Source organism: Bos indicus, chromosome 15, assembly GCF_029378745.1.
Source record: "Bos indicus isolate NIAB-ARS_2022 breed Sahiwal x Tharparkar chromosome 15, NIAB-ARS_B.indTharparkar_mat_pri_1.0, whole genome shotgun sequence".
Classification (NCBI taxonomy): domain Eukaryota; kingdom Metazoa; phylum Chordata; class Mammalia; order Artiodactyla; family Bovidae; genus Bos; species Bos indicus.
In genome coordinates this window covers 55,300,423-55,319,157 of record NC_091774.1, presented here as the reverse complement: position 1 = coordinate 55,319,157, position 18,735 = coordinate 55,300,423, and the positions used below count along the sequence as shown (strand labels likewise).

The 18,735-nt window shown below is 45.1% G+C and overlaps 1 protein-coding gene across 1 annotated transcript in view; it reads left to right on the top strand.

Moving 5' to 3' along the window:
• Positions 1 to 2,516: 2,516 nt before the first annotated feature.
• MAP6 (microtubule associated protein 6) overlaps positions 2,517 to 18,735 on the top strand; it is an 84,332-nt gene continuing 68,113 nt past the window's right edge. Inside the window, exon 1 of the mRNA XM_070803921.1 lies at positions 2,517 to 4,747. Within this exon, the coding sequence (XP_070660022.1) occupies positions 3,363 to 4,747 (1,385 nt within the window). The 5' untranslated portion in view covers positions 2,517 to 3,362. The remainder of the gene's footprint in view (positions 4,748 to 18,735) is intronic.

Sequence of the window (18,735 nt, the reverse complement as noted above, 5' to 3'; positions counted from 1 at the left end):
TTCAGCCTTAGGCAGGCAGCCTCCCCCAGTGATGGCAAAGATGGTCAGTAGCCTCGTGGTCTCCCATGTAGCAATTCAGTAAAAAAGGCAGTGGCTCTTTATAGGTGATTTCAGCTAATGTCTAGGATTTCCTCCAGTTGGTCTAATACGGATCATGTGTCAGTCACTAGTCACTTTGGCCAGAATGATGCAGGGACTAGTAAACGGGTGTGGGTCACAGAGTCACCTCTGGAAGGTGGACTAAGTAAGGCTAAACCCACCCAAATCATATGGACCCAAATTAGAAAAGAGGCATATCCAAAGTCAACTAATGAGGTGTTGTTATCATCAGAATTGATGCTAAGCAATCCATGTAACAGATAACCATTAGACTTGATTATCCCATTGGGCCATTAGATGGTTCAAGGAGATTATACAATTGAACGTATTTTAAAAATCTAAATGAATGAATGTGGAAGATGATACTGATGATGAAGATGCCTGAAGTTAAAAGTGAAAGTCACTTAGTTGTGTCTGACTCTTTGCGACCCCATGGACTGTAGCCCAACAGGCTCCTCGTCCATGGAATTTTCCAGGCAAGAATACTGGAGTGGATTGCCATTCCCTTCTCCAGTGTATCTTCCCAACCTAGGGATTGAACCTGGGTCTCCTGCATTGCAGGCAGATTCTGTACTGTGTGAGTCACTAGGGAAGCCCCTTAAAGAAGTTGCCTGGAGCATTCTTATTAATGCTTACACCTTGACTAGGAGAGTTCCTGTTCAGCCATCATTAGTCATTCAGCACCTTGTGAATGAACCTCTGTTATGCTGACCATAGTATTTGCTAATTATTTATGTATCAGTCTCCCAGTCCATTCATAATACACCCCTGTAATCGAGGGCTGCCCTAGAGCTAGAACCCATCTGTGTTCTATAGTACCCAAGGCACAGAGTGGGCATCTAAATTAAGGAAGGATAAATTCTCAATGACTCTTAATGACTTCCAACTCCAATTGCTAGTCCCTCTTTTTATCTTTGGAAATTGTTTTTAGAAAGACATAAGCCAAATCCCAGGAAATTCCAGAACTGGGGAGAGGAAGGGCAGGACCAGATTATTTTGTTTATAGAAATGTATCTCCTAATGACTGGAAAACAGTGCCAGGCATCATTTTATTTATGGAACTCAAATCAAGTTACCAACAGGCAAAGACCCACATAGGAGGAAGTTCAGCATTTAATTGACTAGTCAGAGCTGTCTTCTCATTGTGTTTGATTCTAAGGTTTAAAAAGAGTGATATATTGAAATCAATTCCCAATCTAAACACATAAATTACTTTTTCCCCCATAGATATCAATGTCCCCCCACCCCCGCCCAACTTAACTGATGCTGAAAACTCTGGCTGTATTGGAGAGAAACAGAGCTATAGGCCAGTGAATGTGGCTAGGAGTCAGAAGTGGAAGACAGTGCAAGGAGATACCAAAAGGAGATGCTTGGAAGAACAAGAAGTCTTGCTGGAGAAGGTGTCCAAGAGACTGGCCTGCTTGGGAAGCTCCACCTCTGGGTTTCCCTGGGTGAGTTCTGTGAATACTAATAGCTACCATTTATTGAACCCTTGCTATATTCCAGATGTGGCAAGGGTTTTTAGTGATTATCATTTTAATTCTCAGATGAACCTTGTGAGTTGAGAACTGGCACCCTCATTCATGGATGAAACTAAAGGTCAGAAACTTGCAGTAATGTGCCCATGGCCATGAGCTAAGGCATGCAAAAGCCAGGATTTGAATCCTCTAGGATCTGATTTGACTCAAAGCTTCTGCTCTGAGCCCTTAACTATCTTCACAAAACCACTATGAGGTAGCTATAATTTCCTCCAGGTAAGGAGACTGCAGTCCGGGATGACTCAACTTGTCCAAGTGACACAGGTAGTAAGTGTCTGAGCAAAAGCAGGAACATCTGACTCCAAAATTTTTCTGCCTCCCAGATAGAAGAAGAGCAAAGGCCAGGGGTCAGGAACATGGCAGAAAGCCACTGCACGTCAGGCCCTACCCTTTCCCAGGATAGTATCTGGCTGTTTCCCACCCACCCCAACCTCCCCACTTAGGCCCCTTTTGAGAATTTTCTTCTGACTTCATCTCTTCCTGTGCGGCCCCTGGGCTGAACAGGGACTCAGTAGTTCTTGGGACATTCTAAGACATCCCTCTCTGCAAAGGGTCCCCCAGAAAGAGAACAGCTAAGGTACCATCAGCCTGCAGTTTACTCCACATATGAGCAAAGCCTGTGCATAAGACTGACAGGTGCTTAGGTCAGAAGCCAGTCAAAGGGGTTCAAATCCAGGCCATAGATTTTGGCCAGTAACAGGAGTTCCTTTAAAACAAAACAAAACAAAACAAAACATATATTCTGGGACAGACATATCACTAGGGGTTTCCTCCGTATTTTTAAATTGAATCTCCCTCCTTCCCCCATGTTTAACCCTTATTTCACAAAAGAGGAGCCTGAGGCTCCCAGTCCGGAGGCAACCAGAGTAAAGACTGCAAGTCATAAGGAGCCTGGGACTTGAACCCACCTAGGCCCCAGATTCTGTGGTTGCCTAGGAGCTCAAGAGGGAGGAGCTGCCAGATCAGAGGGAGGGGAAAGAGAGAAGGCGAGCTCCCAGCAGCGCTCGCTGACGACAGCAGGTGATTTTTTTTCCTGCAGCGCTCTTTCTCTCAGCATCTTTCCTGGATTTTTCCCCCCTCTGCTGAACGGCAGAAAAGGGTGGGGCCGCTTGCCTGCAGCAGAGACGGCAGCGGCGGCGACGGCGGCGGCTGCAGCATCCTTGGGAGAGGCGGCGGCGGCAGCAATGCTCGGTCTCCTCGAGCGGTGATCGCCTCCGAGCCCTGCTAGGTGGCTAGCTGAGACTGGACGCCGGCGGGGAGGAGAAGAGAGAGCTTTGTCCGCGACCCTGCGACCGCACTGCCCGGCCCTTCCTCTGCGCCATGGCTTAAGCCTGCAGCCACCTCGCTTCGCGTCGCCTCGCTTTGCCGGGGTCTGCGCGCCGCCGCAGCCGCAGGGAGGGGCGCGTCCCAGACGCCCTCGCCCGGCGACCCGGGTCTCCGTGTCTCCCGCTGCGGTGCCCGCAGCAGAACGCGCTCCCGAGACCTGTGCGGCGGCTCCAGGAGGCGTTTATAGCAAGGTACCGAAGGACTTTACCGACTTTTATCTCAGTAATAGCTCTGCCAGCCCGACATTCCCGGGTGCTCTCTGAGACAGGAGGGAGCAGTAGCTCAGGCCACCAAGGAAAACAAGGTGGGAACCAGACTGGTCGGTCCAGGGGACTGAGGAAGATTAGGGACTTGCTTTAGAATCCAGCAAGAAGGAGGGCGAGCTCTGCAGCGAGCACCATGGCGTGGCCGTGCATCACGCGCGCCTGCTGCATCGCCCGCTTCTGGAACCAGCTGGACAAGGCGGATATCGCCGTGCCGCTGGTTTTCACCAAGTACTCGGAGGCCACCGAGCACCCGGGTGCCCCGCCGTCGCACCAACAGCCGGCGCCCGCGCCCCCCTCGGCGCGCACGGTCGCCATAGAAACACAGCCGGCCCAGGGCGACGGGGATGCGGTTGCCCGGGCAACAGGGCCGGCGCCAGGGCCTAGCGGAGAACGAGAGTCTGGGGCCTCCTCTGGCCGGAGCGGACCCGGCCCAACCTCTGGCTCCGGCTCCACCTCCAGCGTGGGTCCCGCGGACTCGGTGATGCGGCAGGACTACCGCGCCTGGAAGGTGCAGCGGCCCGAGCCGAGCTGCCGGCCGCGCAGCGAATACCAGCCTTCGGACGCGCCCTTTGAGCGCGAGACCCAGTACCAGAAGGACTTCCGTGCCTGGCCGCTGCCGCGCCGCGGGGACCACCCGTGGATCCCCAAGCCCGTGCAGATCGCCACTTCTTCCCTGGCGGCAGCGCCTGCGCTCCGTGCCCCCCAGCGCCGACCGCAGAGCCAGGAGCGCTGGCCTGTGCCAGCGGCCGAGGCCTCGGAGCAGGAGGCAGCCCCTGGCGGAGCAGGTGTCCTTGCGGCTGGAAAAGCGTCCGGCGCAGATGAACGCGACACACGCAAGAAACCCGGGCCCGCCTGGATGGTGCGGCGCGCCGAGGTGTCGCAGAGCCAGGAGCGCTGGCTGGTGCAGGCCGCCGAGGCCCCGGAGCAGGAGGTGGCCCCTACCGGAGCAGGTGTCCTTGCAGCTGGAAAAGCGTCCGGTGCAGATGAACGCGACACTCGCAAGAAACCCGGGCCCGCCTGGATGGTGCGGCGCGCCGAGGTGCCTCAGAGCCAGGAGCACTGGCTGGGGCAGGCCGCTGAAGCCCCGGAGCAGGAGGCTGCCCCTGGCGGAACAGGTGTCCTTGCGGCTGGAAAAGCGTCCGGTGCAGATGAACGTGACACTCGCAAGAAACCCGGGCCCGCCTGGATGGTGCGGCGCGCCGAGGTGTCGCAGAGCCAGGAGCGCTGGCTGGTGCAGGCTGCCGAGGCCCCGGAGCAGGAGGCGGTTCCTGGCGGAGCAGGTGTCCCTGCGGCTGGAAAAGCGTCCGGTGCCGATGAGCGCGACACTCGCAAGAAGCCCGGGCCGGCCTGGATGGTGCGGCGCGCCGAGGCGCTGGGGCAGGAGCAGACGCCGCTGCCCGCGGCCCAGGACCAGGTCCAGGCCACTGGCCCCGAGGCGGGCAGAGGGCGTGCGGCGGCCGACGCGCTCAACAGGCAAATCCGCGAGGAGGTGGCGAGTGCAGTGAGCAGCTCCTACAGGTGAGACGCGGTCCACAGCTCAGGCCTCGGGGCTGGTCATCCTTACCCTCTCCCATAGATTCCCGCATCGCAGGCATCCCTGGCCTCCGGCTCCCATTCCAGAACACACCCCCTCCTTCCCCCCACTCCTGGCCGACTGCTCTTTGACTCTTTTGTGAAAGCTGTTAGCCATCCCATCTTGCTGAAGTCTTTCACTAACCACTTCAGCCATCTTTTCCCCATCCCCGCCCCACCCCAAGTCGCTGCCTGCCCAACAGAGACCGTTGCAGTCTCTTCGCAGGCTTTGTGTCCATTCTGCCCCACCCAAGCCACCGGCTTCATTAGCCTGGGTGCTGCCCTTTGCTGGCTCAGCTGACACCAAAGAGTCTTGGTGCCTTCCTGCAGGGCAGATCCTCCCCCAAATAGAGTGATCTCTATCCCTTCCCCACCTCCCTAGCCTGGTTCACCCAACCCTTCCTTCTTCCCTCCTCCATCTCAGTCCTTGGCAGACACCCAAGCACCACACCCTTTTCAAGATTCCCTGCCAGACGCTTATAGAGCACCCTCCTCCTTCAGTCCCCTAGGGTTTGAAGGCAGATTGCTTACGCTTCTATTTGTGACACATTGGGCAAGTTTCTTAACCCTTCTTGGCCTCGGGTTCTTATCTGTAAGATGTGATGGATAACAGATTCTTCTCTTAGATTGTCTTCTTATGTACTGATTTAATATTAAATACTCAACTTATTTTTGAGCACCTATTATATGCTGAACACTGTGCTAGACATTTTGAAGATTAAATGAGATGATTCAGAAGAATTATGCCTGGCACATGGTAGGTAATTAGTACATCTTGGTTCCTTTCTGACCTCATTATTTTGATTTCCATGTCCAAGACACTTACAGCCTTCTCCCTATGCCTTTCTTATTCACCAGATGTGGTTCTCATCCTGTTACCATCAAAAACCCCCTCTTCAGCACATGTAAATTCCCTTTAAATGAATGCCTTCAAACCCGAGCATATTCAATTCACTCTCTTTCTTTCTAGAATTCTCCCTCTGCTGCCGCCTCAGCCCTGCCAGTCTGCTTTCTCACCCTTTCTCCCTTTAATACATATTTCTGAATGCTTAGCTTTCAGTCCTGCCCTTATGCTTCTAACCAAAACAATTAGCTAACAGATTACTGTTGACTCTGAATACATGGCATTGGTCTTGGGGTCTCTGGGGAAGTAGAAGTTCCTGATGAGTGATTGAGCTAGAAGTGTGCAAAATGTGACTTATGGGGTCCTTCATGAATGCCACAGCCAGCGGCCTCCTTCCTGCAGAAGGGTGTGGACAGGAGGACTGCAGAGTTAGTGTCTTTTGCCAGGACCTTATATGTAGCCTCATCACACTGATGTCCCTCTGCAGTAAATACGACAGACACTCCCTCTTATGCTGAGGAGAGAACAGCATTGATAGACAAGGTCTTTTGTTAAGACCCCTCCCAGGTTTTGCCTCTGGAAAGCATTTCACAGTTAAAAGGGGAAGCTTATCAATTGGCCCCTATTCCTTCTTCTTGAATTCTACCTCCCACCTGGCATTTCTTTCTTTGTTTACCAGTATCATGATCATACTGGTCACCCAGGAGTACACCACTTCCTTTTAAAGCTCTGGGTCAGGCAAGGACACAGATCTTTTCTCTTGGCTCTAGCTATGAGAGAGTGGAATGTTCACAAAATCTTTATGCTGTTACCAAGGAGGATCTAAAAGAAAAGAAAGGAAATGAATAAGCAAGGGGACTACAAAAGCAAAGTCAAGATACAGTTTTATGACTCTGCCATGGCTTTCTTGTTTATAAGGCTCCACTTTGTTCCCTAAGAATGCTAAGGCTGGCCTAACATCAGTTTTCCGGACTGATCTTTTCATCATCATACTCCCAATCTACCACCCTGAAGCAGGTGGAAACTTACCACCTACCAGACAGAATCAACCTCTCTCACCTCAATACTGGAGTAGGAAACAGAAACCCACTCCAGTACTCTTGCCTGGAAAGTTCCATGGACAGAGGAGCCTGGCAGGCTACAATCCATGGGATTGCAAAGAGTGGGATGCGACTGAGCAACTGAGCATGAGCACCTCAATATAGTCAATACCAATCAAGAGAGATCCAGACTCTCAAATTTCATTTGATGATCCTACTCAGTTTCCAGGTTGGTAGGACTTGCTTTGTCCATCAGCGATTGGCCAGACAGTCAGGGTATAAACCACCCTTCATAGGGTGGTGGGGGGAGGCTCAAGAGGAAAGGGATATATGTATACTTATAGCTGATTCACGTTGTGTACAGAAGAAGCCAACTCAACATTGTAAAGCAATTATCCTCCAATTAATGATAAATTAAAAAAAAAAAAAAAACACCCTTCAGACAATTCACTCCAAATATTTTGGGATGTACCTTTGTTCTTATAGCCTCTTCCTCCTAAACAATACCCTAACTGTGCTGTAAGCTGTCATACTGCTAGTTAGAATTACATACATCCTGCAAGTGATTGGACTGAATAGGGGAACTATGTTCTTGCAGCTGTCAAGAATGGGTTTTCATAGCTATCAGAATTTCATCAACCTGTCCAGAAAAATCTCTGGGTACCTCAAAAAAATTTTTTTCTAATTTGAGTCTGCTGTAAAATTTAATTATGCATATGACTTTGGGGTCAGTAGTTCCATTTTGCTGTGTAATCAGAAGGGTTTGAAAGCATTAAGAGAATAAGTGTTGCTAAGAGACATCAATTTCTCTAATGGACAGTTTAAGCACATGACAAATTTGATGTGAAATTTAATATTATTTTTGTTCCAGAAGAAAAATTAATAATAGGGAAATGCACTTTGGGTAAAAGCAGATACGAAGAAATAAGATAATTAATTAAATGTACAATAAAGAAAAAAATGCCTGGAAATTATAGGCTTATCTGTAAACTTGATTTTTTTCCTCCTTATTCTCTCACATCCTTTTCCTTGCTAGGATTCTGAGGATCTCTTGAATTTAAGTATGCTGTGTATCTTACATCACCTTAAAAGCCAAACTGGGCTCCATTTTACCAATAATTTGGTTGCCAAATCCATTTCTTCTGTCACTCTACATAAATGATGGTAGTTCATACCATGGTGACTAGTTCATCTTATGGTCTTCACAAATGACATCAGTCATATAACATCACTGTGAGTAGTTTGCTTAACTAGAGAAAGGATACACAATCCATCAGCTTAATATATTGGTATGTAATATAAAATATATATTCATCCAGAGTCATATATCAATACAAGCTATTTAGTTTTCCCCTGCAGTATACAATCAGTAATTAACATCAAATGTCCTTTGATGCTATGATTTTGAGAAATAGTCCCTGTTCAACAGTTCTAATTCATAGCTTATCCAGACTAACCAGGTATTTTTGCATTCAAGTGGTATCTGAGGTATCTTTAGAATTATTTGTAATCATGAAATTGATTTTCACTACATTCATATTACATAAGTGATATTATAAAAATTGAGAAACATGTCTTTATTTTCATTTTAATGTTAAGGATGATCTCACTGAGCAGCTATCTGTGACTTTAGACCTAGCATTCTCAATCAGAAAATAGATAAGTCATAGGAGGCGGTTAAAATTCCTCTCTCAGCCAACCCCATTGTCCCAGCCATTAGTTAAGAGTGATAGATGGGGTAGCAGGTGCTCCCCATAGAAATGTTAATAAGCAACTTTTCCTGGAAGAAATCAGCTGGGGCACCAGGAGGTAGAATTAATAAACCAGAGGTAAAATAGTACTTGAAAAATGAGAGGGATAACAAGTAAATCAGAAAGAAAAGGAGTCTTTACTATACCCACAGTTTTCCATAAAGGTTAGAGAAAGGTCCATCTGACATGGCTATGCTATTCAGAACTGCCCTGGGCTTCCCAGGTGGCTCAGTGGTAAAGAATCCGCCTGCAATTCAGGAGATGCAGGTTCGATCCCTGGATTGGGAAGATCTGCAGAAGAACACAGCAACCCACTCCAGTATTCTTGCCTGGGAAATCCCAGGGACAGAGGAGCCTGGTGGGCTACAGTCCATGGGGTCATAAGAGAGTTGGACACAACCAAGCGACTAAGCAGCAACAACACAGAACTGCCCTATACCTACAGGCAATTGCCTATTTCTCTAGTATCTTCCCGACTAAATCCCAGGAACTCTTCAAGGCCAATCTCAGATACTAGCTTTCAACAATGCCCTCCAGGTCCTGCCACGAGGGACTATTTTTTCTCTCACTTCCTTTTCATATTCTGTGCACTTCTCATTATCTGCTTGATTGGAGGATACTTTTGTCTCTATCTGCCTCCCCTACCAGATAGGAACACTTAACGAGAAGTTGTTCATCTCTCACAGCTTAATATTGTGCCTAACGACCATATAGGTTTGTTGAATCTAGTGAACTTTTTAGAGTTTGGTGAAGAATTTATTCACTTACATATTGATTCATTTCACTCTGTTTCATTTAGCTGAATTAATTTTGGAAAATGACCACCAAGTCCCTGCTATGTATCAGACGGGAATCTCAGGACACCAAAAGATGATAACCCTTATGTAAAGAAATTGTGTTTTCCTTAATCAAAATAAAGTGGGATTCCTACTCGGTTAGCACTAGAAGAAATGTTCAAATGGGGAAGGGCAGCAAACCTTAGAGACCTGATTCTAGGTGCGCCTTCACCAGGGCAGTGGTGGCCCTCGATCTGAGCTGTACAATGAAATCACTGGTGAACTTTAAAAATGCTGTTGCAAGGGCTTCCCTGGCAGTCCAGTGGTTAAGACTCCGTGCTTCCACTGTATGGGAGGCGGGGTGAGGGTTCGATCCCTGGTCGGCAACTAAGGTCCCTCATCCCCTGCAGCACAGCCAAAAAGAAATGCTGTTACATAACTGCCTTGCCAGATATTCTGATTTAATGGGTCTGGGGTATGACCTGTGCATGTGAGTCTTTTAAAACTGCCCCCGGATAATTCTCATGTGCAATTCAGGTTATACCCTCTTCCCTTAAGGCAGAGTTTCTCAAAATTTAGTTCACAAGGGAATCATCTGGAGAGCTTCCTAAAATGCAGATTCCTGGCCTTATCCTCAAACACGATGATTCAGCAGGTTTAAAATGGAGCCTAAGAATCTATATTTGAACAAGCACTCTAAGTAATTTTTAAAATATTTACTTATTTGGCTGTGTGGGGTCTTAGCTGCAGCATGCAGGGTCTTCATTGCAGTGCACAGGCATGTAGGATTTTAATTCTCTGCCCAGGGATCGAACCCACATCTCCTGCATTGCAAGGTGGATTCTTAACCATTGGATCACCAGGGAAGTCCTGCACTCTAGGTAATTTTGATGCAAGTAAACTTCAAGCTTTACTTGGGAAAACACTGCTTGGGAAGATTTGCTATCTTTAAGGTACTGTATTTTCCCATACACAAATATGGTATTTTTGCCATTTATTTGTATTTTTGTCCTTCGCTTACATTTTGTAATTTTCTCTGCAAAAGTCACACATGTACACACATACAGCTTCCCTGGTAGCTCAATAGTAAAGAATCCGTCTGCCAAGCAGTAAACTCAGATTTGATCCCTGGATCAGGAAGATCCCCTAGAGAAGGAAATGGCAACCCATTCCAGTATTCTTGCCTGGGAAATCCCATGGACAGAGGAGCCTGGCAAGCCACAGTCCATGAGGTCGCAAAAAAGTCAAACACAACTTAGCTACTAGACAACATACACACATACAAAATAGTTTTTAAGTTTTATTTTTCTATATTTAAGCCTCTAATAACATAATGGACTTAGCTTTATGTATGGAATAAAGTAGGGATCTAATTTTCCTTTTCCCATATGGAAAGTCATTTATTCCAATATACTTTTTTAAAGTTAGTTTCTGCATTAATATCCCCACTGATATCTCTTTATCACATAGGTTGCACATGCTTGAGTATTTCTGAGATCTCTGTTCATTCCATTCATCTGAGCTAATACCATACTATCATTTTTTTCTGAGCTATTTAAAATTAGCTTTCTTGCTTTCAACATATATCTTATTACATTTTCTAATTTGTTGTTGCTCATATGTATTAATTTTTATATGTTCATATTATATTCAGCAACTTTTTACCACTCTCTAATTTTGTTTTTAGATTCTCTTGGGCCATCTGTGGAGATAATGTATACTTTTAGTAAATGCCAATTTATCATCTTCATTCTGATATTCGTGTATTTTTGTGTGTATGTATATTGCTACATTGGTGGGGATATCCAGTATAATTTTAATGGTAGATGACGGGCATCTTTGTCTGCGACAAATGGGAATGCTCCTAAAGTTTTTTCGTTAAGTATGAGGTTTGCTCTGTGTCTTTAGGAGACAGCATCATATCAGGCTAAGAAACTTGTCTTTATACTAATTTCTAGGGGTTTCAAAAACTATGGATTTGTACTGAATTTTATTAAATGATTTTTGGGGCCATCAACTGCGAAAGTCATATGGTTTTCATTTTTAGTCTGTTTATAGATTTTTCTGATGTTGAGCCATATTTTCATTCCTAGGATAAATCTTACTTAGATAAAAATGTATTTTGTGATGCTGAATTCTTTAGCTACTTTTTATTTGAAATGTTTGCACATATATTCATAGGTAAAATTATTCTAAAACTTTTTCCTTTTTTATATCACTCTGGTGCAATATTTGGATTGTGGTTATATCTACACAATTAGACAGGCAGATTTTTCTCCTTATCAGTTATTGGAACAATGCTTATAACAAATGTTCCTCCTTAAATAGCTGATAAGAATCTCCTGTAAAGCTCTCTGTAATCATGTCTTTTTTAGTGAATAGACTATTTTTTTTACTATCAAGTTGATGTCTTTAATAGTGACTCATTTATTCAGCTTTTGTATTTCTTCTTGAGCCAATTTTTAGTAATTTATATTTTTCAAGGTAATGTGATCACTTTTTTATAATTTTTAAGTTTATTGACATGAGTCCTCATAGCATTATCTTGTGGATTTTATAGTCAACTCCACTTATCTGCAGTTAAATCCTCTCTCACACTTAATTGGTGCCTTCTCTCTTTTTTCATAATTGTTTTATTAAGGTTTGTTCACTTTTTTTCAGAGTCACATTTTGGTTTTGTAAATCATCTCCCTTTTTAGTAAGCTTTCCTCTTATTTTAACTATTCCTTTACTTTTTATGCTGTGAGAGGTCATACTAGGAACAGTTTTATATCCCTGGCTAAGGAGTTTGGATTTTCTGTTTTAAAGAAATGAGTCACTGAAAGAATCTAGGCTCAGGAACTACATGATAGTTGAATATGATTTAAAGTTTATAAATGTCCCACCGGCTCGTGACCTGGGGAAGTGAGAGAAAGGGTGGCAAATAAGAAGCTATTGGAATAATCCAGAGAGAATGATAAAGCCTGGACTGTGGCTTTGGGATTTGAAATTTAAAGCATAGTACATATAGTTACTGAAAAACAGGTCTCAGTGATTAATTGAGATGCAAGGAAGAGGATAAATTCAAAATAAATTTTTCTGGTTTGCATAACTGATAACAGTCCTAGTCATTGGAACAGACTTTTATTTAGACTTCTATGATGAATGTAGAGAAGAAAAAGTCAGGAGTGGAAGTTGAGCTTATTTTTAGTATCTAGAATTTGAATTGTTTATGAGATATCTGACGAGAAGTTTCAAGGGGCAGCTGAATAAATGGATCTGAAGTGTAGTGAGAGTTCAGGGCTGTGATTTGAAACATCCTGTGGAAATGATTAAAGACATGGGAGGAGGTGAAATCAACCCTGGAAACGAAGTAGAGAGAATTAGCCATCAGAGAATGGAGCCCTGAGGGATACATGCATTGAGGGTACTGACAGCAGAAGGAATAACCATGAAAAAGGCAAACCATTGATCAGAAGGGAGGGAAGAGAAGTAGGAAAGAAATTAATCGTGGAAACCACATTGGACAGCTATCTCAGAAAAACCTTATGCCACCCTGGAAACTTTTACTGAGGATTTACTGTGTGCAAAGCATTTTTCTGGATCATTGGTTGACCTTGCACAGTTAGATATAATGTTACTGAGACTAACCCACAAAGAGGAGAGGAGAGGAGATAAGATACACACATTAATAGTTGATTGCTCTCCTAGAAAAAAAAAAAGGCATCTAATGGATCTGTGAGCTTTCAAAAAAGCAGTCAAGGCAGTGACAGTTCTAAATCTACAATCACAAAGAACCACTCAGTGTCCCAGATATAAAACTCAAATAATCCAACAGTGTCCACTAAAACTAAAGAGAGCCATCTCTGTGATCAATGCAGCTTTGGTTTTTCAGATTGTCAGTTGTAGACACACAGACAAGTGCGCTGCTAATTCTCTGCCAAATGAAGAAAACTGAAAATGGACCTTGACCAGCAAACTAAAAATTCTCTTGCTGTTCACTAAAAATGCTAGTTTTCACCATTAGAAATAATAATAATGGTTAATCAAGTGTCTCCCATGTGCCTGGCAGGCTGCTAGAAACTTTGGATGCATTTTCTGCTGTAATCTATGTAGCAGCTCTGCAGAAATGGTTCTGTTACTTCCCTGTTAGAGCTCAGGACCCACGAGTCCTCTGGTCTATCTTTAAGTGATGAAACTTGAAGGCACAGACTTTGTCCAACACTTTGTCTACACAGAGCATGTCTCCTCCACAGTCATATTAACTTGTATTGTCTCAAATCATCTTCACTCCAGCAAATATTGATTAGTGTCTTCTCTGTATCTGGTTAATTCCTAGGAAGACAAAGTAGTCCTTGCTCTTGGAAGGCTTATGTTTATTAGGCAGATACAGGTGTGCTGAAAAGTTATCAGTGCCCTAACAAAAGTCTATGGAGGGTTTGGTGGGGCACAGAGGAGACAGGGTTAAATCTACTTGATTTGAGGGTTATCAAGGGAAAGGGTTCAGGAGAGAAGTGACTGGTAGGCCGAATCTTCAAAGATGACTAGGCATTCAATGGGGAAGGGATCCGTCTGAGTAAAAGTACAGAAGAGAAACTGTCAGCCAGTAGAGCTTAGAGTGTTCTTGCCTGGAGAATCCCAGGGATGGGGGAGCCTGGTGGGCTGCCGTCTGTGGGGTCGCACAGAGTCTGACACGACTGAAGTGACTTAGCAGCAGCAGTAGCAGAGCTTAGAGGTCTCATTGGATGAGAATAGAATGGTGAGAAATAGACCAGGTAGGCAAGCTAGACCAGCTCCTTTATCCTACAAGCAAATGAAGAAGCAGGATTGGGTTTTGGATATTAGCAAAGGTGACTTTGGTAGCAGTGGGAAGGATGGATTGGAGGGAATTAGACCAGGAGCATAGAGTCCAGAAAGGAAGCTGGAGTCTAGGTAAGAGATGAAGAAGGCCTCCAGCCAGGAAAGGATGTAAACAAGCGCTGATGGTACCGAATAACACGAGACGATGGCTAAGTGAACGTCGACAGAAAGTGAAAGGGAAGAGTCTGGGATGTTTCCTTTGGATGCCTTGGATGTCTGGGGAAACAGTCGTGTACTCAGCTAGATAGCATAGGTTTGGATAAGTCAAATTTGAGATGTCTTTGGAAGGATTGCATGGAGGTATTCAATAGAAAATGAAAATGGAAACCCACACTGCTGGAAAGGGGTGTAAACTGCTACAGTCACCTTATAAAACTCTCTAGCATTTTCTATTCAAATCAAACATATGTTTGCTCTATGACCCAGCAATTGCACAGTAGGCACCTGACAGAAATAAGTGCAGAAGACTTGTACAAGAATGTGTATAGCAGCTTTTTTTAATAATAGCTAAAAAGTAAAACTAACCCAAATGCAGCTCCTTACTTTCCACATCTCTCTTTCCACTCCTTACTAGTATCATTCCACACCACGTTACTCAGCTCTGAGTTGTGCAGTCAAAAACCTTTCTAGACATTGCCAAAAGCCCTCTGTGTATGCCAGAATTGATTTGGTTGAAAGCCACCTGAAAAGAAAATTACCACAATACTCAATAATATGGATAGATCTCAAAGACACAATGATAAGTGAAAGAAACCAGACAGAAGTGTACTTACTGAATGATTCCATTTATATAAAATTCCATTTATATAAAATTACAAAGCAGGCAAAGGTAACTGATGGTGATCGGTATCAGAACAGTGACAATCTCTGGGAGTGGGGTGGAGAATTGGCCAAGATGTTGGAAATGCTATATATCTTGCTCTGGGTAGTGGTTGTGTGGGTCCATACACACGAACTAGAGTTTCTCTGGCAGCTCAGTGGTAACGAATCCACCTGCTACTGCAGGAGATGAGGTTTTGATCCCCGGGTTGGGAAGAGCCACTGAAGAAGGAAATGGCAACCCACTCCAGTGATCTTGACTGGGAAATTTCATGGACAGAGGAGCCTGGTAGGCAAGAGTTCATGGAGTCGCAAGAGTCAGATACTGAGCGACTAAACCACAACAACAACATACATCCGAACCATTAAGATTTATGGACTTTCTTTATTTTGCTTGTTATACCTCAATCAAAAATGAGAAACAAATTACAAACTAAATATATGGAAATACAAATTTGATGCTCAGGAGAAAAGACATAACAGAAAAGAAATATCTGGATATCAAGCTGTCAGTGAGGATCAAGCACGTGGGGGTCAGAGTGGGTGGGAAGAAAGGGGGTGAGAAGAAGAACATGCTGCAGCCAGAGCCCAGCAGCCCCGACATCTCAGGGACGAGCAGAAGAGTCAGTCAAGGAAGGCGTGCACGTGTCTGTGTTGTTCTCATCTGAGACCGAGAGCATGGCCACCACAGTCCTGCAAAAGCTACCTGCACACACATAGCATAGTAGTGTTCTTGTCCATCCTTCTGATCCATCACAGTCCATTGTCAGTGTATATTTCCTTTCAAACTGAATGAAGAGGCTTTGTAGCAATGAGCCTGATATAGTTCTTTCAGTGCGAAAATAGGGCCCAAGCCCCAAACCGCAAAACCCACCCTGAGTTCCTTTCACTGTGTTGTTGCCTGTGGTCACTGTCTATTTCCTGCAATGACATCAAAAAGCTGGCCCATGTTGTGGAATATCTTAGAGTGGCCCTTAAGAATTGTTCCTCATTAAACCATAATAGTGGGAGAAAAACAGTCAGTGGCAGAAAGCAAAAAAAGCAGATTGTTCAAGACATAACTGAGTCTCAACCTCATTTACTGAGCACACAATGCCTTACTGATTTAACATACCTTTTAATTTAGACTTTATCATGACCTTTTAAGGTAAACCTTTCTCTCTTAAAAGATGAAGGATAGAGTCAGGGCCATCTGGGGGCTGAGGTCACTGACCACCAGTCAGTAGCTGAGCTGGTTCAGGAGCCTGGCTCTCCTCATTCCAGCCTCCAGCTGTGTCTTTCTTGTGCAGACTAAGCAGCCCTCTGCCTTGTTCCCACAGTTCCACATGCCATTCCTGGGAGGGCAGCTGTCTGTCCCCCAGTTTCCACTCTCCTAAGCCTATACTCTCTTCCTTCACCATCTTCTGCAGTGGCAGAAGGACAAGTGGTTTCACGCCTCCTTGTCCTGGGCTCCCTATGGATGCTCTTCCCTTCCAGGGCAAGGGCTCAGCAGCTTAGCCTCTGGTCAAGGATTCCCAGGCTCTGATATATCTGGAGCAGTCAGCACTTTTTCCCACTGCTCTCTTCGCACACCTGATGCTTTTTCCTGCAGATTCTCAGTTCTGGTTGAACATTAAAATCTCAGGGACCCCAGGGAGTGATATAGCCGGATCACCAGCTGAGCTGACCCTTGACAAGCTCCACACATAACCACTGCTGGATTTTGCTCACAATTTTCCGTCCCATCCACCTTCCATCTTCTTTCTAAATCCTTCTATCCTTCAGGGCTTTTAGTTCATGGTGAAAGAGGCTTATACTATAAAAGCAGGGAATTAGGTTGGATTTATTTGATCGTAATATCATCATTATAATAATATAGTGGGCTTAATATCATTTTTATTCCAAGCTCAATGCAGCATCTTAAGAGCATGCAGGGGCTGGGGCTATGGGCTATGAGGATTCAAGGTGCAGAGCACATGGAAATGGATGCCCACCCCCCCCCACCCCACTCCCCTCCACCCCACTCCCCTCCACCACCCCGTACAGGAGCTTGCTGTCTTATGTGGAAGGCAACACAACATGCAAATATCTAAGTACCAGGCAGGGCCTGCTGAGGTTTAATCAGGATCCGAGTTCTCAAGGGCTGCAATTAGGGCTGGTTAATTCTGTTGGAAGATTCATGGAGGGATGATTATATGAGTCCTGGGTGATGTCCTGGAGCCCTGTAAAGCAGTGATCCCCAACCTTTTTGGCACCAGGGACCAGTGTCATGGAAGAGAATTTTTCTACAGACCAGGGAGCAGGGATGGTTTAGGGACGATTCAAGCTCATTACATTCATTGTGCACTTTATTTCTAATTTGTGCACTTTATTTCTAACACTACCGCTGATCTGACAGGAGGTACTGTGTGGCCCAGGGCCTTGGGATCCCTGCTGTAAAGGATTTGGTGACCAGTAAAACTAGGATTTGCATCATCTCTCTCTAACTAAAAATTGATGACCCTGCTGCTGCTGCTGCTAAGTCACTTCAGTCAGGACCCTGAGAAACCCTTTATATTTCTCTTCAATAAAGTGAAGTGAAAGTGTGAGTCACTCAGTCATGTGCGACTATCTGTGACCCCATGGACTATAGCCCTCCAGGCTTTCTGTCCATAGAATTCTCCAGACAAGAATACTGGAGTGGGTATTCCCTTCTCCAGGGAATCTTCCAGACCCAGGGATCGAAGCCAGGTCTCCTGCATTGTGCGTAGATTCTTTACCATTTGAGCCACCAGGGAAACCATCAATAAAATGGAGATAATTATGCAGTGGTGACCTCACAGAGTCATGATGAAGGTGAAGGGAGATAATGCTTGTACGAGTGTCTGCCCATCAGTAAGTGCTGCCCACTTTTGTTGTTATCATTGAGAGAATGAAACAGAGCAGGTTACCAATAAGACTTTCATTGATTCATTTATTTAACATCTACCGCATCTGGTATCAGGCACTATGCTAGAACCTGGGGATGTAGAAATAAATTACACAGAATCTGTCCTACAAGGGTTCCTGGTCTAAAGTGAAACATAATAAGAAAATTATAGTAATGATAGTAAGTGCAATAATAGAAATAAGCCCAAGGCAAAACCACAAACACAGAACACTAATGAAACCAATTGCATGGACCACAGCCTTGTCTAACTCAATGAAACTATGAGCCATGCCATGTAGAGCCACCCAAGATGGACAGGACATAGTGGAGAGTTCTGACAAAACATGGTCCACTAGAAAAGGGAATGGCAAGCCACTTCAGTATTGTTGCCTTAAGAACCCCATGAACAGTATGAAAAGGCAAAAAGATATGACACTGAAAGATGAACTCCTCAGGTCGGCAGATGCCCAGTATGCTACTGGAGAAAAGTGGAGAAGTAAGAACTGACTCATTGGGAAAGACCCTGTTTCTGGGAAACATTGAAAGCAAGAGGAGAAGGGGAAGACAGAGGATGAGATGGTTGAATGGCATCACCAACCCGATGGACATAGGTTTGAGTAAACTCTGGGCATTGGTCATGGACAGGGAGGCCTGGAGTGCTATAGTCCATGGGGTCACAAAGAGTCGGACACAACTGAACCGATCCAGACTGAGAGGAAAGGGGGATCTGACTCAGTCTGAATTAGGGACCACTTCCTGAGTAAGTGGACCTGTGCAGTGTGTCAAGAGCAGAGTAGTTCCACCAGGAAAGCAAAAAATAGGAACTATGTAGTCCTTCCTAGAGGTTTTTCCCAATGAGATAATAACCAAGAAGGCCTTTTAAGACTACAGTACTTAATAGGAATTCCAGCTCCTCCCAGATATCTAGCTTTATTTGGAGATTTGCATTCAAATCCTGCTTATCATTTATTAACTGTA